The sequence below is a fragment of the Entamoeba histolytica genome, genomic scaffold (assembly GCF_000208925.1).
Source record: "Entamoeba histolytica HM-1:IMSS scf_1104750517267 genomic scaffold, whole genome shotgun sequence".
Taxonomy (NCBI): Eukaryota; Evosea; order Mastigamoebida; family Endamoebidae; genus Entamoeba; species Entamoeba histolytica.
This window is the reverse complement of record NW_001914907.1, coordinates 51,355-72,564: the sequence shown is the minus strand read 5'-3', so window position 1 is coordinate 72,564 and position 21,210 is coordinate 51,355. Positions and strand designations below refer to the sequence as shown.

Here is a 21,210-nt window from a genome sequence, read left to right as displayed (position 1 = left end):
ATGTTTTGTTTCACCAAGAATATTTTAATACAAAGTTTTAATAAACCACTTCTGTTCAATGAACATGATTAAAACAAAAACACTTTTAACTTAATAGAATCTTAAAAAGTAGTTGTACAGTCATAAAACGTATTGCCAACACCTTATCCTTTTAATTAATCATTTTACATTTATTTGAATCTCATTTGATTATCTCAATATCAGTACTTATTTCTTCTATAATTTTTACTAACTGTTTTAAGTATAATATAAACAAAATGAAGATGAAAATCTTATTTAGATAATACCAAACATATTTAACCAGACAACTATTTAAAACAAACAATCAAATTAAAGAGCAGAATCCATTCTAGATGCAATAGTACGAAGATTATTGTATACTTTTCCTGGTGGAGCTCCAAGAATAAGGTCTTGGATTGCGTCACGAGCAATCTTGATATTGGCATAACTTCCCATAATATGAATCTTTCTACAATTAATAAATACCAATATTAATAATGACAATAAAATATTCTTTAAAATGAACTATAAAACAAACTTATATTGCATTACAATACGAGTATGTGTAGTGTTTTCAATTGAAAATTTAGTTTTACCATCTTTACCAGCAATACGTCCAATAGCACGATTTAAATGGTCTCCATGTAATTTTTTAACATCTTCAATTTCAAATGAATCAACAAATATATCATCCATTCTAAGTAAAGCAATGGCATCTTTAACTTCAAACCCCTTTCCAATGGCGTTAATAAAATCAGATGCTTTTTGAAGAGAATCTAATTGACTTTTATCATTTGTTTTTAGTTGAATAAGTTTCTTTGATGGATTCATTCGAATATTCAATTTTAATTGTGAAACAATCGGTTGATATATTCCTATCCAATTTTCTTTAACATAATTAAATCGTTGTCCTGGAACATGAATTTCTCTAAGTTCTTCTTCATTATGAATTTGTTGTTGTTTAATTTCTTGGAATTCTGGTTTAGCTGCCATCTTTTGAATGGTGAAAGTTTTAGGTTTTTTTTTGAAGGGTTTTTTATAACAAAAATTTTATTTCTTTTTTTTGATATTCCTTTTCTTTTATTATCTTCATTGCTGTGTTTTATTTCATCTTCTTGTTTGTGTTGACTATACCCTTATCAAACACACTAATTTCTTCAGAACTTCTTTCTTTGAATAAAAATTATAGATTAATAGTGTTTAACCACCACACCAACAATTATCATTTGAGAAATTAGAAAAAATGATTGGTTTAATGTATAAACCCTATAACAAAGTACTTTGTATTTCATTCTAATTTCTTATGGCTGATACTCTTGACAAGTACCTCTCACACATACAAACCCTTGAAGAGAGACTTGCTGTTGTACGACAATACATTTATCTTTTTGAATCACCTGAACAAAACAAAATAGAAAAAACACCAAAACAACCAGAAGACTCAATCCCAACATCAGACTATCCAGATGAATTAAATGACAATCTTGAAGAAGTACTAACTGCATTACTTCCAACTGTTGACCAACCTACAACAAAGCCATATATACCTGAACATTTATTATTACTTCTTTCTACTTCTGAAGCATGTCAAGTTCCTTTAATTCAACAAAAATGGCATGAAAAATTAATTCCTCTCTTAGATTCTCCATCATCTGAGTTAATAGAGTCTGTGTCATATCTTCTTCTTCATGGATTAATGTGTCCATTATTAGCACCTCGTATATCAAAGAAACTTTGTTCTTTACTTACATCAACTCCATCAGAAACAATGAGCCAAATGGTTCCAAGTAAAAGACTATCATTATTATCTTCTGTAGGAACATTGGCTCATCGTAATTTACTTGAAAAGAATGGGGTTGATTGTAATCAAGTTTTAGAAAGTCTTCTTAATGAACCAATTCAAAATGATGTACCATCATTACATGCAACAATACGGTGTATTGCTGGATTAATTAAATCAGTGAATAATGTTGAAACAATAAAGAAAGTATGTCATCTTGCTATAGAAAAATTAAACAAAGAATGTGATATTAGAACTGAAGTTCATCTACATGCTATTATTGCTAATTGTGCTCATTACGAAGAAATTGCAAAAGAATTACTTACCACAAATATTTATTTTGGAATTATTCAAAATTATATTAAGAATAAACCTTCAAAATATGGTAGTGTAGATGTTCGATATTTTGCTATTCAAACACTTATTTCATGTCTAAGTGTTGTCAAAGAACTTCATGAAGAAAGTGTTATTATGTGTGACTCAGTTCTTCTAGCTCTACCAACACAACCATTATTGGCTCATCTTGGAGCAGATAATGCAGGAGGACAACACCCACAAATGTTAGGTGTTCTTGGATTAAAGGCTATGGCATTAATATTGATTCGATTAATAACATCAAACACACAGTCTAATCTTGTTTATCAACACATCAAGAGATTGTCTGTTCAAAATGTGATTGCTACTATTGGTAGATGTACAATTATTGATATTGAAGAAGATGATGAACCACCAAAAGTTAAAAGTGAAATTAAAAATGATAGAGACACAGCATTGTATTGGGGACTTGTTGTATTACAAAAGATGTTTTCATATGAAGTGATAATGAAAAAGAAAGGTATTGAAGAATCAATGAACCAATGTGAGTCTGGACTTTCTTATCTTGTTAAAGCAGTAAAAGCATATTGTGACAAAACACCTGATATTGCATCAATTTTTGTAGATGTAATTAAGAATGTTAAATTTGATATTCTTAAAGCAGAAGATAATAAAAGTCATTTTGTTCATCGTTTTGTACAATTGATGAGAGACTACATTGACTCTTGTTATGAACATACAGCTGCAAAAGCATTGTTTGGATTATGCGAATTGCATTTAATTAATATAAATGAAATAGATACACTTGGAAATATAGTTATTGAATTTATGAAAAGAATGAATGAATTGACACCAGAAAATGTTGAGTCATTATACTCTCTTATTCATATCATTTCTGAAGTTGACTCTTCAAATGAACTTGTTCATTCTATTGTTTCACTTGCAAATGAACAAGTGATTCCATGGATCATTTCTCATCAAGAAATATTGATTCAAGACGAAAGTAATTTGGAAAAATATGATTTTCTTATTCTTGTTCTTCTTGTCTTATTCTGCAAAGTACCTAAAACACCTTCAATTGAGAAATCAGTAAAAGAAATTTTAAATGTTTATGGAAATGATGCAGGTGAAATTACTGACTATTGCAACAAATTATTAAATTAATAGTTTTTTTTAAATTCAGGTTGAATCAATATTCATTCTAATAAGTGTATTTTTTAATTAAAAATTGTTAGAGTTTAGGTGTATTAGTCTAACTATGGTTGAAAATATTAACATAACTTTTATATCCTAGTTTGAAGTGTCTTTTTTTATTTATAATAAACATTAGATACAAAGATATCAAATTAAAGTTTATTGTCTTAAGTTATGTTCTTGAAATAATTTAATTAATAAAGATAGATTTGACTGTATTTACTTTTTAATTGATATTTTTATTAATTCATTTACAGTATATTTCTTTTTCATAACTTTTATATAATATATATTAGTGTTATATTTAAAAAAAAACATAAATAAATGAACGCTAATCTTATTCAATTCTTTTAATTTCTTTTTCATATACTATTCCTTTATTATGTTGTTAAAATAACCTTCTTTAATCAATTGACTGTATTTATATAAATTATTATTGACATTATTGACATTTTATTTGTTGAAATTTTAGTTATATTGTAATTCTTATTATAATGAAATTCAAAAATACTGCTTTATGAAAAAAATATTAATAAATTTTATAGTATTAATGAAAATTAAAGCATATCCTTTGTTTTTTAAAAAAAAATAAAAATCAATTTCAACAACCTGAAAGATAAAAAAAACAAGGAGATTTCAGTTTGAATGAATTTGGATTAAAGATTCCAAGAATCATCATTAGTTTCGTCAAGTGAAAAATGAGTTAATTCGGTTGCATGACAACTACATAACAAACATTCATTAGCTAATACGTTAATGTCATTATCTTTTTCATACTCAGTAAGAACTTTTACAGCAAATGAAGTTTTGTGTAAGTTTAATTCATTGATAATACAGTCACGATGATATTTATGACCACAACAAAACATAATAAGTTGAGAATCTATCTCATTTAATTTTTTTCTACACATACTACATACATCCTCATCAGAATAAACAACATATTGGAATGATGGTTCAGCAAATGACAATTCTTTCTGAGCAAGTTTCTGAGACATTTCAGCAACTTGTGAATTTGAAAGAAAAACCATACTTAATAAATCATCTCCTTTTGTTTTATATTCTTTAAATTTAGCATCAATCATTTCCATCATATCTTTTAATTTCCATTGTCTAAAACTTGGAAGAATTAATGGTAAAGATGCTAATACTGATTGAATCGATATTTTATGATTTTTAATAACATCTAAAACATATTTTTCTCCAACACCAGTATCACATGCATCAACAAACCATTTTAATGCTTGAACAACTAAAGTTTCTCTATTTTGTTCATTTGGTTCTTTTCCTACTAATTCAAACATTTTATCAATTTCATCTTGAAGTTGAGATAATTGTTTATCACTTTGTTTAATCATTAATCCTTTCATTTCAATTGCTTCTGCATAATTTCCATTATTTTCATAAATACATGACAATGAACGATACATTCTTCTTCTTTTTAATTCTCTAATAATATAAATACTTGTAACAGGAACATTAATTCTTGAAAATAATAAACTATTCATATTTTTATCTAATTCAGCAGATGTTCCTGGCTCTTCTTTAAGGTATTTCCAAAACAAAATTTCTAATAATTCACTGACATCCATTCCATCATGCGTTCTTTGATTAATTAAGTTTCTAATAAATGGTTGAAGAATACTAAATTCAATTTCTTCTCCAACTAAACTTAAAACAGTATATAAAGATTCTTCACCAAAAATATCTCTTGTTTTTAAATATTCATTAAATAATAATGGTTCTTCCCTAAATAATACTCCAAAATATTTTTTAGTTAATTGAATACATTCTTCTCGTTCTTCAGCTTCTTCAGATGAATACATTTTAATTAATACTTCAATACCTTCTGAATATTCACAATTCTCTATATAATAATTAAGTAATCCAACCATATCATTATTCGTTTCACAATACCAAATAAATAATTCTCTATCACCACAATTTCTTATTAAATAACGAATAATTTCTTTATCGATAATTGTTTTAGCATAAAATCGTTTTTTAATGAGATAAGTTAATTTTTTCTTTAATAACTCTCTTTGATCTTGAATTCTGACATTATTTAATATTAATATCACACACCATGTATATAATAATGAAACTCGTAATCGAGATTTGATATTTGTTGAATCATTAATAACTTTATCTAATGCTCTTAATAATACAAATATTAACGTTTCATCATTCATCATATTTTGAATAAGTTGAACATCAAAAAATTCTTCGTAATCCGGTTTAACAGCATGTATCTTATATAATGAATATTCAGTACATACCCAAATATACCTTTCAACTGGATTATTCTTTTCTAATGTCATACAAATTGCCTTTCCTTCAATTAATTTAGTACAACTCGTATTATAATCATAATCAAAGCAAACTAATGAGTCTGGATATAATTGATAAACTTGATTAGGTGTTTCAATAACAAAATCTGAATCAACATAATCATTTGAAACTCCTCTTTCATTAAATTTATCCACATCTTTATCATTACTAAAAAATGCATAACGTCCACGGAATAATGACCTTCTAGTTCTTCCATCTTTTAATTTGTATTGTCCAGTTAAATAACTTACTCGATAATTCATTGCATCTTCTGTCATTCCTTCATACTGAACAATCATCATCCCTTTACTTCCTTCAACAATTTCATAAGGTGGTTTATTTGATACTTCACTTATATAAACAAATTTATTAGAACCTTTTGTTTCAATAATAATTTGAAACACAATATTATTAGTACATGCTAAAATAACTGTACAAATTGAACCAATAATCCAAAAAATGTCTGTAATTTCTCCTTCATTTTTAAAATTAGTGATATCTTTAACCAATTCAGTTTTTGCCTTTATATGTTTACCACTTTGAGATAAAGATCGTTCATTAATTTCGTCTTTAACAAAAGGAAGTGGATAAACAGAAACTGAAGTAGTTTGAATTGGGTTTTTCTTGATGTGAACAGTTAATGAAAATATACATCCAGTATTTGTTCCAACAAACAAATTAAGCTCAGTATTCATTGATGCTTTTTGTTCAAATCGAATAGTAGAAATTTTAATTTCTTTATTTCCAGAGGCTTTAATAACTTCTTCTGGATAAGAGACATTAAAAAATACTGGAGATAATTTAATACGTTCACAATATGACATTTTATTTCCAGAATATAATAAAATAATATGAACTCCTGTTGGATCAATAACTCCCATTTGAATAGTCTCTTTATATAAATTAGGAATCATATGAAAATCATTATCTCTAAACAAAAAACAATTATGTGAATCAATCATTAAACATGCATTGTTTTCAGCAAAAATTGCTCGTGGTTTTATTCCTCTTGAAGAAAAATCGTATTGTTCTGCTTTAATCCAATTTGGTCTGAATAATTCTTCTTTCTCATCATATTCTTTTTCATTTGAAACATTTGATAATGATTTCTTTTTTTCAATTTCATCATCAATAAATTCACTGTCTTCAGAACCACAAATTTTCTTAAATTGATTAGTGACAATAAAGTCATCATCATTAATAAGAGGTTGCATAATTGGCTCAACTTCATTTTCAAGTTTACTTTCTGAAGAAACACCAGCTTGTTTTAATTTTTTTAGAACGTATGTTGGTCTTCTACTTTTTTGTGACAATTTATCTACAGCAATTCTATTCCACTCTCTTCCTCCAACAGAAGCAGTTTCATTCCTTCCACTTTCGGAAACAGTTTCTGATTCACTTCCAGATATTTCTGTCATAGTGATTGGTCGGCTATTGTTTTTTGTAAAGAAAGGAGAAGATGGTTGAGAATTCAAACTTCGACGATCACGTCTACTCATAAACCCTTGTCTTTGTTGTTGTTTAATTTCACTTCCTGACATTTGAGAATCACTAGATCCAGAGTTATCATCTGATGAAGAAATAACAGGTTGATTTCTTGACATTAGTTTTATAATTCAGTTTTTTGAGATTTCTTTTTTTCTGTCAAAAGAATTTCTTTCCTTCATTTTTTTTATATTTTTTATAAAGAAATTATTAATAATTTTTTTTTTCTATAAAACTTTTTAATTTCTCTTTATTTCTTATCACTTCTAAAAATCCAATCTAAAAAACAATATGACAGATACTCAAATAGAACAACCAAAATCCACTGAACAAATACCTCCTCCTTCTTTGGAAAGTAATCAAACTCAACAACAACCACAACCAACTAAACCAGCTATTGGATCAGATGGAAAAGCTATTCTTCGATTTAAAGGAATAAATATTCCAGGAGGAAAGGCACTCCCAAAAGGATATAAAATGTCAAAAGATAAAACAGTCGAACACATTCTTTTATTTATAAACAAACAATTAAGAGATACAACTACTACTTATGTTTGTTTTTCTACTATATATAATATGGTTCAAATTAATTAATAATAAAATAGAGGTTATACTTTAACAACTGTTTATTAAATCCTGATGATACCATTGCTGATTTAATAAGAGAGTTTCAGGTTCAAAAACCAGAGATTGAACTAACCTTTTCACCTATTGATAATGTCTTTGGTTAATTTACATTGGTCTTTGTTTAAAAGACTCTATCGGTTTTATAGAGAATGTATTAAAAAATTATATAACTAACTTTATTGGTTTTACCACTTAATCCAAAAACGATCAATTAGCACTCAATATTAGCTGGGTCAATTTTAAATTGTTCAGCAAGTATATCAGCTATTTCATGGACAAAGTCTCCTTGAACATTAATACAATCAACACCAACTGTTTTATCGATATTAGCACCAACTGAAAATTTTTTTGAAACGAATTTAGAAACGTCTTGTTGTTTTAAACCAAATTGTAAAACCCCAACAATTTTTGTCACAGACTGTTTTTTATTTCGTTTGACATTCATAATTTTTATAACTTTCTTTTGTTCTTTTCCCTTTTTAACGTCTTTTTTAGTTGTTTCTTTTGACTCTGTTGGTTGTTGTTCATCTTTGCTTTCTCCTTTTTTTTCTTCATTAGATTGTTCTTCTGTTTTTGATTCTGTTGTTTGAGCTTTAGTACATTTAGCAGCATTTGGACCATATGGACATAAGTCTTTTGGTAAGTGACAGAGAGGACATAAGTCAATTTCAACTTTTGTGTAATACTTTTTTTCCTCTGACATTCTTTTTATATTAATTTACTTTACAAGTTCATCTTTTTTCCTATAGGGTTTTACTATTTTTTACTATATTTTTACTATTTACATATTCTTTTTATTCACCTTGCTAAAACTAATGACTAAAGTTATTAGTATTAAACTTTATCACTTTAATAAAGATAATCTCATTCATTAACAATTAACTTTAACACTTTCTGTTTCCTTCTCTTTTATGATCCTTATAAAAATATAATTCATTGTGTTATGTCAAACATAGAAAACATTTCATTATGTTCTCTAAAAGAAAGATGTATTATACAACTTAGTTATAGAATATAAAGCATTATATCCTTAAAAGTAAAGATAAAAAAAGAAGTGATTGTTTTTCATTTGAATATTAACAATTTTTGAAGTTTTAATAGAACGAAAAAAGTTATTATGTTTATCTATTCAAGAAAAAATAAAATTGATATTTAGTACTGTTGTGATTTAACAATTACTTTACTTTTTATAGTATAGAAAATTAAAGAATTTAAGACTTTGTTTTTCTATAACACTTACCAACTCTAGTTTAATATTTTATTATATTTTACATTATACTGTTTTATCAAGGTATCAATTAACAATAATCTTCTTTAATTTTTATATCATCAAAACGTAATTTAGTTGACCTGTAACATACCAAATAAATTATTTCTTAAAGAAAATACTTATAATTAACTCATAGTCATTATTTCTAAGAACGTAGTAAATAAGATAATGTATAACAATATGCATAAAACTAAAAACTAACATCTTTGGACCTACACTCTCTTTTCAAGTGAAAAGTATTTCTTTCAGTTAATTTGTTTAATATAATACTTTATGAAAGAAAGAGATTTTTTTGAAGATGATATTAATAAATATTATTAAATTTCTTATTGAAGAATAACAAAAAATAATTTATAAAACTAAATTTCTTATAAGAAAATAGTTAAACTTAAAAATCATAATATTCGAAGAGTCAAATGAAAAGATGTTTTACTTTTTTAGTCTTTATGATAATGATTATTCAATCTTTTTCTTTTCCACTGAATAATCCAATCATTAAGAAGGGACTAGGATTGATTGGAGTTAAAATATTTAATCCATCATCATTAGGTGGTGTTGGTGGGTTAATGGGAAAAAAAGGAGGAATGGCAAATTTTGGAATGGAACAACCAATGGCAAGAGTTGGAGCAGAAGGTTCTGTTCTTCCAAAAGAGGTAATTTTAAAAGCGATTGAAGAAACACAACGAATTTTTACATTAGCACTTGATATATGTTTTTATGGACCTTATGGTATTCCAGTTAAAACTCCAATTATAGCTCCAGTTGTTTCGTTATTTAATTTTCCACTTCCTGTAATGACTGTTTATAGACAAATAGAGCTTTTTAGAAAAAAATATACTGCGGAAGAATATATACAAATAGCTGGTATGGCAACTCAAGGATATATTGTTTCAAGGAATCTTAATTTAAGACATAGAGTTGATTTAGGAACATGGAAAGATACAAATCCTGGATTTTCATTTTAATGATATTGTAATTCATTTTTCTTTAATATCTTATTATTTTCTTTTATTTTCTTTAAATTAAAAGATACAAAACTAAATCATTTATTTCCAAACACCATCACACATTGTTTGGCATTTTAAACACATACCATTTTTGAAGTTTTGTGTAAAGGTTGTTGTGAACACTTTTCTTTGCATTAATTTAGTTCCACATTTCTTACAATATGTTGCCTCTCTTTCTGGGTCAATAACATTACCACAATAAATATATTTTAATCCAACTCTTTGTCCAATAGTATATGCTCTTCTTAATGTGCTAACAGGTGTTTTTGGTGTTGTATCCATCAAATAATCAGGATGGAATGCAGAAATATGCCATGGAATACATGGATCAACACTATAAATGAATTGTGCAATATTATTTAATTCTTCATCACTATCGTTTTGTCCAGGAATAATAAGTGTTGTGATTTCAATCCATATTCCAAGTTGATGACAACGTTTAATCGTTTCTAATACTGGCTGGAGATGACCACCTGTAATACTATGATAAAATTCTTCAGTAAATCCTTTCAAATCAATGTTCATTCCATCAATAATTCCTTTCATAGCCTCAACACACTCTTTACTTTCATAACCATTAGTAACAAAAACATTTTTCATTCCTTCTTGATGAGCAAGTTTACCACATTCTAATGCAAATTCAGTAAATACTGTTGGTTCATTGTATGTATAAGCTATTACAGGACAATTTTTTCTTTTTGCTTCTGAAATGACTTTTTGAGCACTCATAGAATATCCTAATCGTCCAATCTTTCCAATATAATCACCACCTGCTTCTTTTATTTGAAGAGCACATTGGCTAATGTCCCAATTTTGACAAAATTGACAAGTAAAGTTACACCCAACAGTAGCAATTGAGTATGTCATAGTCTGTGGAAGAAAATGAAACATTGGTTTTTTTTCTATTGGAGATGGTCCTGGTCCAATTACTTTACCATAAACAATCAATTCTAAATTTCCATTTGTATTCTTTCTCACTCCACATGTTCCTGTCTCTCCTTCTTTAATCACACAATACCTATTACATGCAACACATTGAATATTTCCATCTTGAAGTTTTCTAAACAGCATTTGGTGTTGTTGATCAACAGACATTTTTTATGACTTTTAAGATACTATTAGATCGTTTTGATCTTATTATTAAATGATGAGTGATGTATGAAAAATGTGAAAGGTTATAATTTTAAAATAAATGTTTTTACTGTGCCTAGTTCAATTGCATAAAGTAAAACACCTTCCAGAGAATAAAAACAATAATTTAAAAATTGGTTTGTGAGAAAGTTAAAGATTTAATTCATTTGTTTACTTTCATTTTGTTTAATTTTTTCTTTTCTAAAGAAGAAAAATCATCTTTTCAAATGTCAAATCTCTATAATAATAATATTCTTAAAAAGATTGTTTAAATATTTATTTTCGTTATTAATACCATTATTCATTTCTAATATTAGAAAAAAACTACGAAATAACAAAAATATTCTTATAATTAAAAAATAAAACAAAAAAAGACAACACATCAATAATAGATGACACGTAAGAAATAATCAATTTAAATGATTGTAACTTAAAAAGAATAAAAATAATTAATATTTTATAATGGCACAAATTGAAATTACTTCTCATTTTATGGTTCCTCCAAGAATTATTTATCAATGTTTAAATGATCCAGAACGATTAACTGCATTGATGCAATCACCAGTTCAATATAAAGCAGAAATTGGTTCTAAATTTGTTTTATTTGGAGGAGCAGTTTCAGGTGAAATTATAGACTTAAAGGTAAATGAAAAGATTGTATATAAATGGAGGTTTAATTCATGGCCAGAAGGAAAATACTCACATGTTGAAATTACACTTACAGAAGGTGAAGATGGAGATGATGAAACAGATTTAACATTAGTTCAAAGTGATATTGAACAAAAAGATATTATGAGAACAGAAAATGGATGGAAAATGATATATTTTGAAAGAATGAAGAAAATGTTTGGATATTAAGAAATAAAAAACATTAATTAATTTTAAATATAACATTTTAATAATTCTTTTTTAATTTAAATTAAAAAAAACTTAAAAAAAATTGGATATTAACAACAACCAGCTTGTTCTTGTGTAGAAGGAGTTGTTGGTTTTGTAACATTAACACGTTCAGTAGATTTAGTAGATGTTTGTTGTTTTTGATTTTCAATAACTTCTTTAATTAAACAAGTAAATGTTTCTTGAATATTTTCACCTTTAGCAGCAGATGTTTCAATAAAAGGAATTCCAATTTTATCAGCAAGACTTTGACCCATTTCAGTTGAAACAGTTCTATGTTGTTCTAAATCAGTTTTATTACCAACAAGAATTCTACCTATTACTTGTTCCCCAAATTCTTGTACATTTTTAACCCAATAATTAATAGCATCAAATGTAGATTTATTTGTTACATCATAGATTAAAACAGCACCTTGAACACCACGATAATAACTAGTAATAATAGTTCTAAATTTTTCTTGTCCAGCTAAATAAAAGTTAGTTTATATTTATTTACAAGATAAAATCTTATCTCATCTCATCTTCTTTTTCTACTTATAAAACCGAATTACTGTCTTGAAAATCATTTTTGTTTTTTATCTTTTAAAGTATTTAAAACAAACCAGTATCCCATATTTGAACTTTATATGTCGTTCCATCTACTTCATATCTTTTTGTTAAAAAATCAATTCCAACAGTTGATACGACTGAATTTGAAAATTGATTATTTGCAAACATTTGAATAAGTGATGTTTTTCCAACTGAAGAGTCTCCAACAACGATTAATTTTAAAGGAGTTAAACGGTTAGTATTTCTTACATGTTGTGCCATTTCGTTAAGAACAGAACTTAAAATTAATTTAATTTTTTTTTTCAAATAAAAAAAAACTAAAAATAAAAATCTTAAAAAAAAACTAAAAATAATAATAAAAAAAAAGAAAACTTTGAACTTCATCTGAATAAAACATTACAATTATGAACACTAATGATGTAGTTGCCCAACCAAAACCATTTAGAGCAGTTCCAGTTCAACCAAAACCAGTGTTTGTTTAAATTTAATATAAAAAACAAAAGAATAATAATTAACATTTATAGCAAAATAGATGTACCAATAACACAATCTGTAGAACAGTCAAGCGAATCAAATTCAATGTCAAGTTTCACAGATGAAGAAATAAAAAATTTGTTATTATTTAAAGAAAATTCAAATGGGTCTACTCCATCTGATGGAAGAGAATTATATACTCCACCAAATCGTTGTGAAAATCCAGATATTTCTGAATCAGTATTTGATCAATCCTCTTCAATAGCAATAAATAGTCCTATTCAAGAATTTACTGGTTGTGGATTAACTGATTTATCACCACCTCAATATTCACAACTTGCTCGTAGTTTTGCTGGATGGTAATTTTAAAACTGAATTGTGACTGTTTCATTTCATTTTGGTTATTTTTGTTTTGACAGTCAAAATTATTAAAGATCTTTAGTTTAGTAAAAAATAAAAAAGGTTAAATTGTTAATATTTATTCTTCATCTTGTCTTTATTGAATATTCAGAAGTATTTATTTCTTTGTTTTCATTTATGTTTTACTTCTACTTAGTATTTATTTTATATTATGTGAGAATTAGTTAATTCTTCTTCTATTATATTATCACAATTATTTGAATAAAACATTAAGTCTTTTATGTTTTTGGTTATTGTTATTTGTCAAGTATTGTTTGTGATGTCTAATTGTAATTTCAGTGATTTTAATCTTCTTACTGACTCTTTATGTATTAATTAATTTATTGATAATATTACAGGTATTATTTCTACATATATTAATTCTCTATTATTTCTTATTTTCTCTTGTAATTCTTTGTATTTATTTATTTTATGAATATAATTTAACTCTAAAATCATACCTTGACATATAGCAACATCTATAATATATCCTTTCTTTTCTGTAATATTTTGATAATATAATATCTGGTCTTCTAGCATTGAAAGAATTGTCATTAACCAATAAATCTTTATTGTAAATTATGATCATTTTATCATTATTAATACATTTATGATGATTATTAAAGTCAATAGCATCAAATTCATTAAAATGGGTAATTAATAAATGTTTAATATTTATTTACAAACATAATCATGTTTTGATATTTGATTCTTTTTTTGTGTTTTATTATGATAATACAATTTGTTTCTATTGAATTATTGATAAAATACACATGGCAATGAAAATGAATGAATTGATTGTTATGATGATAATGGTTAATGTATATCTGACCATACAGATAATACCTATTTGCATTCATTCCTTTATTATTTATATTTGTTTATTGATTGATATGAATTATTATTTCTTTTGTTATTTATTTTTTTAAATCTATTTTCTATGAAGTTACTTGTTTATGTGAAAATTTTTTCTTTATGTAAATTAATAAAATTTTAAAAAGAAATTTGTTTATTGTTGTTTTACTTTGAGCAATATAAAGCCTTTATTACTTTTGAATTTTCAATTATTTCGAGTTCACTATAATTTTGATGTTGTGGCATTGATACACATTGTTTTTCTAAAGAGACATTTGAAGGATTTATTACTTTGGCTTTAGTTAATAATTTACCATCACCCCCAATAGAAAATGTAACTTCAACCTCAACAAAACCTGCAACCATTGTTGGTAATGGTGATATTGAAAGACTTGTTAAGAAATTTGTGTCTTCATAAAGTTTTAATGATAACTCTTTTTGATAGTCAGTTGTTGTAACAAATACTCTTTTTGTTTCATATGGGATTGGTGTTCCAGCTTTAATAATTGGTTCAATAATTTTCTTGTTACTACCAACATCCATTAATTCAATTCCAATAGTTTTAGATGCAATTTCTCCTTCTAATATATTTGAAATATCTTCCCCAATTGATTGTGCACAAAGTGCACACCCCTTACATACCAATAAATCAAAATCAACATTTGTTTGATCTACTTTATCCTTCCCAAAGAAATCAACAAGCATTGCCTTAATTGCTGGGCATTTACATGAACCTCCTACCATTAGTACGTGGTCAATTGCACTTTTATTATACCTACTTTTTTGAAGAGCTTTTATCATTAAATCTTTACATCTATTAAAGATGTCTTGATTTAGTTCTAAGAATTTACTATATGTTAGTTCAAATGGTTCTTCTAAAGCTTCAATACCTATTTCTATTATACATTCAGCTTGAGCTACTTCTCTTTTATTAACATAGTTATTTGACAATTTAATTTTCAATTCTTCTGCATAATTCTTTATTTTACTTTTTTTAGTTTCAATTGCAGTAATTACTTCTTCTTCATCAACCCCTAACTCATCTGCTCTCTTTTTTATTTCTTCAATTAAATACTTTTGAATGTTAAAGTCAATATCATTTCCTCCAAGAAATGGATCTCCTATTGTTGTTTTTATTTGCATTACTCCTTCTACAAATTTAATAACAGAAATATCTAATGTTCCTCCTCCAAAGTCAAAAACATATAATACACCATCTTTCTTTTCATATGCCATTGCAGCAGCTGTAGGTTCATTTACCATTCTTATTGGTTCAATCCCTGCCATTTTTATGGCTTGTTCAGTTGCTTTTCTTTCTTCATCTCCAAATGCTGCTGGAACTCCTACAACTGCTTTGATTGTAACATTAGGATGTACTTTTAATATAATATCTTTTATTTTTAATAAAATTAAAGCTGAGACTTGTTCAGGAAGAAGACGAATTACTTGTTTTTTTACCCTTGTCTTTGTAGGTCTTTCAATTTCAACTCCAATTCTATCATCTCTTAATGGAATAATATTATTTAGTAAATGTTTTTGAAATTCTTTTGCTTTAATGTCCTGACTACTCATACGTTTACCTATAAGTCTTTTTACTTCAAAAATAGTGTTCTTTCCTGATTTATCATTAGTACCAACTAAACACTGTGAACCTGTAAATGCAACACATGAACGGATTGAGTCTCTTTCAAATTCAGATTTATAAATAAAAGGACGACCATTTATTATTTCACAAGCAGAACTAAATGTGGTACCCAAATCAATACCAACATAAACTACATCTTTTTCTATGCTCATTTGATTGAATATTCTAAGTTATGAATTTTGGGATTAAATGATGTTTATTTTTTTTTATTAAAAAAAATTTATTTTGAATGGTTATGAAAATAACAAAAATTTTTACCTATAATTTAATACAAAAATAGTTAATTAAACATTAATAGAAATGTCATTTATTCATTGATTAATAGATATTAATCATATCAAACATCATTAAAAAAAGAGTAATTTCTTTGTTTTATTTTTTATTTAGACTTTCTTCTTGTTTTTTGAATAAATCATTTTATTTTGATTTATTTCTTTTCTATTGTTGTCTTTTCAAACTTCCTTCCTTTTTCTTATTTCTTTTTTTTTGATTTTTATTTTAGTTTTAATGAACTTCTTTCTTTATTTTCTTATATTACGTTGAATGAATCTTTCATTATTCTTATATTATTATGTATAATTTCATTTAACATTAACAATATCATTTATATCATTTTATTTAATAATACATCATATTATCAAATTGTTTGTATTTTAACATGTAAATAATACCAACTTCTCTATAAATACGTACTTTTCTATTACAATAAATGATGTCTAATAATCATAAATAATAGTCATTACCATTATTGAAGTATTGAGTAAGACATTTTCTAACTAAAGACAATATTATAACTAGAAGATAATGGGTAATCTAATGATTTTATTTATTTTCATGTTTGTGTGGTGTTTCTGATAAGCAACCTTCAAATCAAAAGAAATAAGAGTAAACGAATCAATAAAATAAAAATAACAGAAAAATACTTAAACCCCAAAAAAATTTTGTTATAGTTAAATTTATTAGATAAAATTATAGTTTTAATTTAATATTATCAGTTAACACTTGAGACAATACACTGTTTGAAATGGTTAATTAATGTTAAATGAAATGATAAGTCTTATCTCTTAGACAAAAACTTTCATTAATAAAAAGTAAAAGAAATTAATAAAATTCTTTCACCGAAATAATTTGTTAAATATAAAAATTTTAATCTTTCTTTTCTGTTAGACACTGATAAAAAACCAAGAAAAGACAAAACGAAATCTTAAAAATTTAACTTGATGGGAAATCAACCAAGTGAATCGCTCTCATTTCAATGGCAATCACGACTAACAAGGAGTAGATCATCATTGATAACAAAACCTGGACAATTACCAAGATTTATTCTCATAAAAATTATACCCTACTTGAAAAATATTTCCAATGTATTACACTTTGGGGCAGTTTCAAAGAAATGTGCAACAGCAATCATTTTTACAACAATTAATCCATTTTTTAGTTCAGAAACATTAATTTCTGAATTGAAACTATTTAGTGGTATTAAAGTCATAAGAACAGATATATCAAATGCTCTTAATTTGTCACTTCCTCAAGATAAGTTATTAGAAATTAAAATGAGTTACCATGAAATAGAAGGAGAAATATCTTGGAAAAAAATAACTAATGGAATAGTTAGTTTAGAACTTCAACTTTTCAAAGAAATAGAAATTGATTTTAAGTCTTATAAAGAACTTCAAAAAGTTAAATTCATATTTTGGGATGACCTTAATGAAAAGTATTGTGAGAAATTTATAGAAAGTGTTATTTATTGTGAGAATTTAAAGGAATGTATTATTGAAGTTGATGAACATTTATTGAATATAATGAAATATGGAATTAATCAATTAATTAATAAAGGAGTTATTGTGGTATTAAAAATACATAATGCAAAACAAGTATTATTTGAAATTAAAAACAATCCTAATCTTCATTTGTGTGCTTATTCAAATGAATTACATAAAAGTATCATTGATGGGTCTACAATTCTACTACCAGATGATAAAAGATTAGAATTAAATGTCTCATTAGCAAGCTGTGAAAGTTCTTTACACAAAGTAATTGATGCTTATTATCCGACGTCAATATTTATTAGAGGTAATACTGCTATCCCAAATAACAGTAATAAAAGTTTTTCTAAAAGAACATTAGACAACTCTGCTTCTTCACCAATCATACAATCCTTAGATTTATCTTCTTTTTCTTGTCTTGAACAAGTTACACTTGAAGGAATTAAAATAGTAAACCAAAAACACTTTCTTTTACCAACATCTTTAACATACCTTTCATTGTGTGACTGTGAAGACGTTAAATCAATCATCATTCCATCATCATTAGTACAACTAAATTGTTCTAATTGTACTTCACTTTCTTCATTTCAAACTAGCACTGATCCTAAACTGAAAATTCTTCAAATTGACCATTGTAATTCCATTAAATTCATTCATTGTCCTAACTCTGTTAATCAAATAGAAATTAAATACTGTACATCGTTAAGTGATTTAGATTATAATAAAAATGTTGAATCAATTGAGATTCATAACTGTTATTTATTAAAACAGATTAAACCAGCACAACTAACTAAATTGGTTCTTTGTGGTTGTTCAATTTCAAACTTAACTGATTTACTTCATTGTTCATTAAAAGAATTAAAGATTAATACTTCAAATATTCCTAAAACATTAGTTATTCCAACAACACTAACAAAACTTGATCTTCAAAACTGTGATGGTTTATGTGAAATTGATAACTTAAACAAATGCAATTGTTTATCAACAAAAACAAAAGAGAAATACCTCAGGTTATCAAAAAGTTCATTAAAAAAAAGAAAGAGTGGGGTTAATTTCCTTTGAAGTTGTAATTATTTTACTACTAACCACATTTTATTTAAATAAGTTATTTTTTTGAATCTTCATCTTAGATTTTCAATAATTAGAAGTACAAATACATTATTGTTATTTATAACATAATATTCTTCTATTAATAATTTCCTTATAATATTATCTTTAAAATCCTTTAAATAATTACTTTCTTTGACTATTTAACTTCTACAAAATTTATGATTCAACTAGACTCTCTCAACTAATTTGTTTATTCAACTCATTCTTATAATTTGTTTATTCTCTGATAAATCAATTAATAATTTATATTTGAATAAAAATAATTAATAATATAGAAAATTAACTTTTTCATTATAGTCATTTAGTTTATTAAATTCAGTTATACTCTTTAATTTTTTATTGTGTTAAACAGGAAAATTATTTGTTTTTTCTATGAATTAAACTTTATTAAAATATTGAAACTTTATGTTATTAAAAAGATTTAAACTAAATCCAATCTCAAATAATGTCATAAAACCAATCCTAAGATTCTCTTTTTTATAACTTTATTTACATTTTTGTGTTACTTTTATTCTTTAAAACTTTTCTTTAATCATTTATTATATTCATTTGTCTAAGTCATAATAGTTTATATTAATTACTATCAACCTTGTTTATTAAACAAGGAAAATTTTTTCATTAATTCCATCAGATTTATGTTTTAAGAGGTAATTTATCTTTTTTAATAACAATTCATAATAAATATCTTTTTCTGGAAAGTTCTATTATTTATTTTAATTTTTAAATTATTGTGCTATGTCTCAGAAATATCAATAATAAGTATTTTTTTTTGTTATAAAACATAATCCAAGAAAGATAAACTTATCATTATTCTTCATCTAATTAGTTTTGACTAAAAAGAAAAATTCAAAAATCATTTTGAAAAAAATTTTCAAATAACAAAAAAAAAATAATAAAATTCTGAGAAGAAAAATAAAAATTGTTAAGAAAAAACAGAAACACCTGCTTGGCTGCATAAATCTTGTACCATTGATTCTAATGGAGCGATGTCATCTTTAGATAAGAAGTTAAATTCCCTACAGAAAAAGAAAAAGTGTTTGAAACTTTGTAAAGCAATATCATCCATTTTTACTTCCTTTAAATGCTCCATATGACTATAGAACATATGAGCATATACACGAAACATTCTTTTATATATTTTGGTTATTATATCAATAAACTTCTTTGGTGGCTTTTCTCCAAATTCTTTTGGAAATACTTTTTCATTATCAAATGTATTGGCGATCCAAGAAAATAATTCATCACAATATTTCTGAGCTGGTAAGCTAGTAGCTTTTTTATCAACAATCCATAAATACTCAATTGAGGGACCTGCATTCATAATTGGACAAGTTGTTTCATTACAAAAGTCACTGACAGAAGAATAAATTAATTGAACTGTTTCAAAGAAATCAAAACAATTGACAGACATCCATTCATATTCATTTTGTCCTTTGGGGACTTTGACTGCATTAATCAAATCTCCAGATTTAATTCCTGCTTCTACAAGTTGTTGAATATTATATCTCAAAGTTCCTTTTTCTGATTTTTTCTTTGGTCTCATTGTTTGACCCTTTTTTGCAAACATCTTCTATTGTTGTAAAGATTTGTTTTCAAGTTTTACTTTTTTATCCATCCTTTTTTTGATATTATTCTGTTTTTAGCACCTGTTCTTATCTATTTCATTTAACAGTATATTTAACATTTATTTCTACATAAAAGTTATGGTCCATATGTTGAAATAAAAGCATTTGTTGAAAGTTTGTTGATCACCTATAAAGTATAAGATTAAAAGTGATAAAAGCTAGAAAAGAAAAGCATGAATAATATTAATGAAAATAATTAATGTTGATATATTTTTACAATAAGAAAAATTAAAAGAATTTCTATTGTAAAAATAATCAAAAATTATGTTATAAATTATAATATATAAAACTATTTTATAAAATTATTTTAAAACCCTTAGAAATAGTAAAAAGAACCCTTTTAACTAATATAGTGCCAAAGGATGTCAAGCACTAAACAAGCCAAGAAAACCCAAGAAGGAGTTAATTCAAAACTTGCCCTTGTCACTAAGAGTGGTAAATATGTCCTTGGAACCAAAGCTACTCTTAAGACCATCCGTGATGGAAAGAGTAAACTCGTTATTATTTCTTCTAACTGCCCACCATTAGAAAGAGCTAAAATTGAATACTATGCTGTTCTTGCTAAAGTTCAAGTTGTTCACTATGCTGGTTCCAATGTTGATCTTGGAACTGCTTGTGGTAGATATTTCGCTGTCTCTGTCCTTTCAATTATTGATGGTGGAGATTCTGATATTCTTAAAGCCTCTGAATAAGTGACCTCTTGTTTACCGTATTTCTTCTTTTGTTTGATTTTGTTTTTATAATTTTTTA

The 21,210-nt window shown here is 25.8% G+C and overlaps 14 protein-coding genes across 14 annotated transcripts, besides 2 other annotated features; 7 read left to right on the top strand and 7 right to left on the bottom strand.

Moving 5' to 3' along the window:
• Positions 1-314: 314 nt before the first annotated feature.
• EHI_065870 (RNA-binding protein, putative) lies at positions 315-993 on the bottom strand (the record flags this gene model as incomplete). The annotated part of the gene is made up of 2 exons (XM_648572.2): positions 315-469; positions 539-993. The coding sequence occupies 2 exons, from the start codon at positions 991-993 to the stop codon at positions 331-333; spliced, it is 594 nt and encodes a 197-aa protein (XP_653664.1). The 3' UTR covers positions 315-330.
• Positions 994-1,303: 310 nt separating this feature from the next.
• On the top strand, positions 1,304-3,259 carry EHI_065860 (uncharacterized protein; the record flags this gene model as incomplete). The annotated part of the gene is made up of 1 exon (XM_648571.2): positions 1,304-3,259. The coding sequence occupies one exon, from the start codon at positions 1,304-1,306 to the stop codon at positions 3,257-3,259; it is 1,956 nt and encodes a 651-aa protein (XP_653663.2).
• A 686-nt stretch (positions 3,260-3,945) lies between these two features.
• Positions 3,946-7,224, bottom strand: EHI_065850 (uncharacterized protein; the record flags this gene model as incomplete). Its single annotated transcript, XM_648570.1, has 1 exon — positions 3,946-7,224. The coding sequence occupies one exon, from the start codon at positions 7,222-7,224 to the stop codon at positions 3,946-3,948; it is 3,279 nt and encodes a 1,092-aa protein (XP_653662.1).
• Positions 7,225-7,396: 172 nt separating this feature from the next.
• On the top strand, positions 7,397-7,836 carry EHI_065840 (uncharacterized protein; the record flags this gene model as incomplete). The annotated part of the gene is made up of 2 exons (XM_648569.2): positions 7,397-7,657; positions 7,711-7,836. 2 exons carry the CDS (start codon positions 7,397-7,399, stop codon positions 7,834-7,836), a joined length of 387 nt encoding a protein of 128 aa, XP_653661.2.
• A 107-nt stretch (positions 7,837-7,943) lies between these two features.
• EHI_065830 (Density-regulated protein, putative) lies at positions 7,944-8,435 on the bottom strand (the record flags this gene model as incomplete). Its single annotated transcript, XM_648568.1, has 1 exon — positions 7,944-8,435. One exon carries the CDS (start codon positions 8,433-8,435, stop codon positions 7,944-7,946), a length of 492 nt encoding a protein of 163 aa, XP_653660.1.
• Positions 8,436-9,448: 1,013 nt separating this feature from the next.
• Positions 9,449-9,978, top strand: EHI_065820 (uncharacterized protein; the record flags this gene model as incomplete). The annotated part of the gene is made up of 1 exon (XM_648567.2): positions 9,449-9,978. The coding sequence occupies one exon, from the start codon at positions 9,449-9,451 to the stop codon at positions 9,965-9,967; it is 519 nt and encodes a 172-aa protein (XP_653659.1). The 3' UTR covers positions 9,968-9,978.
• Positions 9,979-10,048: 70 nt separating this feature from the next.
• EHI_065810 (radical SAM domain protein) lies at positions 10,049-11,104 on the bottom strand (the record flags this gene model as incomplete). The annotated part of the gene is made up of 1 exon (XM_648566.1): positions 10,049-11,104. The coding sequence occupies one exon, from the start codon at positions 11,102-11,104 to the stop codon at positions 10,049-10,051; it is 1,056 nt and encodes a 351-aa protein (XP_653658.1).
• A 498-nt stretch (positions 11,105-11,602) lies between these two features.
• EHI_065800 (Aha1 domain protein, putative) lies at positions 11,603-11,998 on the top strand (the record flags this gene model as incomplete). Its single annotated transcript, XM_648565.1, has 1 exon — positions 11,603-11,998. The coding sequence occupies one exon, from the start codon at positions 11,603-11,605 to the stop codon at positions 11,996-11,998; it is 396 nt and encodes a 131-aa protein (XP_653657.1).
• A 73-nt stretch (positions 11,999-12,071) lies between these two features.
• Positions 12,072-12,851, bottom strand: EHI_065790 (Rab family GTPase). The gene is made up of 2 exons (XM_648564.2): positions 12,640-12,851; positions 12,072-12,503 (listed from the first exon to the last, which is right to left on the bottom strand). The coding sequence occupies exons 1-2, from the start codon at positions 12,845-12,847 to the stop codon at positions 12,088-12,090; spliced, it is 624 nt and encodes a 207-aa protein (XP_653656.1). The 5' UTR covers positions 12,848-12,851; the 3' UTR covers positions 12,072-12,087.
• Positions 12,852-12,990: 139 nt separating this feature from the next.
• On the top strand, positions 12,991-13,423 carry EHI_065780 (uncharacterized protein; the record flags this gene model as incomplete). Its single annotated transcript, XM_648563.1, has 2 exons — positions 12,991-13,058; positions 13,111-13,423. The coding sequence occupies 2 exons, from the start codon at positions 12,991-12,993 to the stop codon at positions 13,421-13,423; spliced, it is 381 nt and encodes a 126-aa protein (XP_653655.1).
• An 85-nt stretch (positions 13,424-13,508) lies between these two features.
• Positions 13,509-14,176: a repeat region.
• Positions 14,177-14,251: 75 nt separating this feature from the next.
• Positions 14,252-14,413: a repeat region.
• A 66-nt stretch (positions 14,414-14,479) lies between these two features.
• Positions 14,480-16,111, bottom strand: EHI_065770 (heat shock protein 70, putative; the record flags this gene model as incomplete). The annotated part of the gene is made up of 1 exon (XM_648561.1): positions 14,480-16,111. One exon carries the CDS (start codon positions 16,109-16,111, stop codon positions 14,480-14,482), a length of 1,632 nt encoding a protein of 543 aa, XP_653653.1.
• A 1,068-nt stretch (positions 16,112-17,179) lies between these two features.
• Positions 17,180-18,787, top strand: EHI_065760 (uncharacterized protein; the record flags this gene model as incomplete). The annotated part of the gene is made up of 1 exon (XM_648560.1): positions 17,180-18,787. One exon carries the CDS (start codon positions 17,180-17,182, stop codon positions 18,785-18,787), a length of 1,608 nt encoding a protein of 535 aa, XP_653652.1.
• A 949-nt stretch (positions 18,788-19,736) lies between these two features.
• Positions 19,737-20,402, bottom strand: EHI_065750 (Mob1/phocein family protein; the record flags this gene model as incomplete). Its single annotated transcript, XM_648559.2, has 1 exon — positions 19,737-20,402. One exon carries the CDS (start codon positions 20,400-20,402, stop codon positions 19,758-19,760), a length of 645 nt encoding a protein of 214 aa, XP_653651.1. The 3' UTR covers positions 19,737-19,757.
• A 420-nt stretch (positions 20,403-20,822) lies between these two features.
• On the top strand, positions 20,823-21,152 carry EHI_065740 (60S ribosomal protein L30, putative; the record flags this gene model as incomplete). The annotated part of the gene is made up of 1 exon (XM_648558.1): positions 20,823-21,152. The coding sequence occupies one exon, from the start codon at positions 20,823-20,825 to the stop codon at positions 21,150-21,152; it is 330 nt and encodes a 109-aa protein (XP_653650.1).
• Positions 21,153-21,210: the final 58 nt, after the last annotated feature.

Excerpts from the sequence above, each read along its gene's own strand:
- EHI_065790 (XM_648564.2), bottom strand. The coding sequence starts at position 12,847 with ATGGCACAACATGTAAGAAATACTAACCGTTTAACTCCTTTAAAATTA. Across the intron at positions 12,504-12,639 it reads AGTTCAAATATGGGATACTG|CTGGACAAGAAAAATTTAGA; the intron begins GTTTGTTTTAAA and ends ACTTTTATTTAG.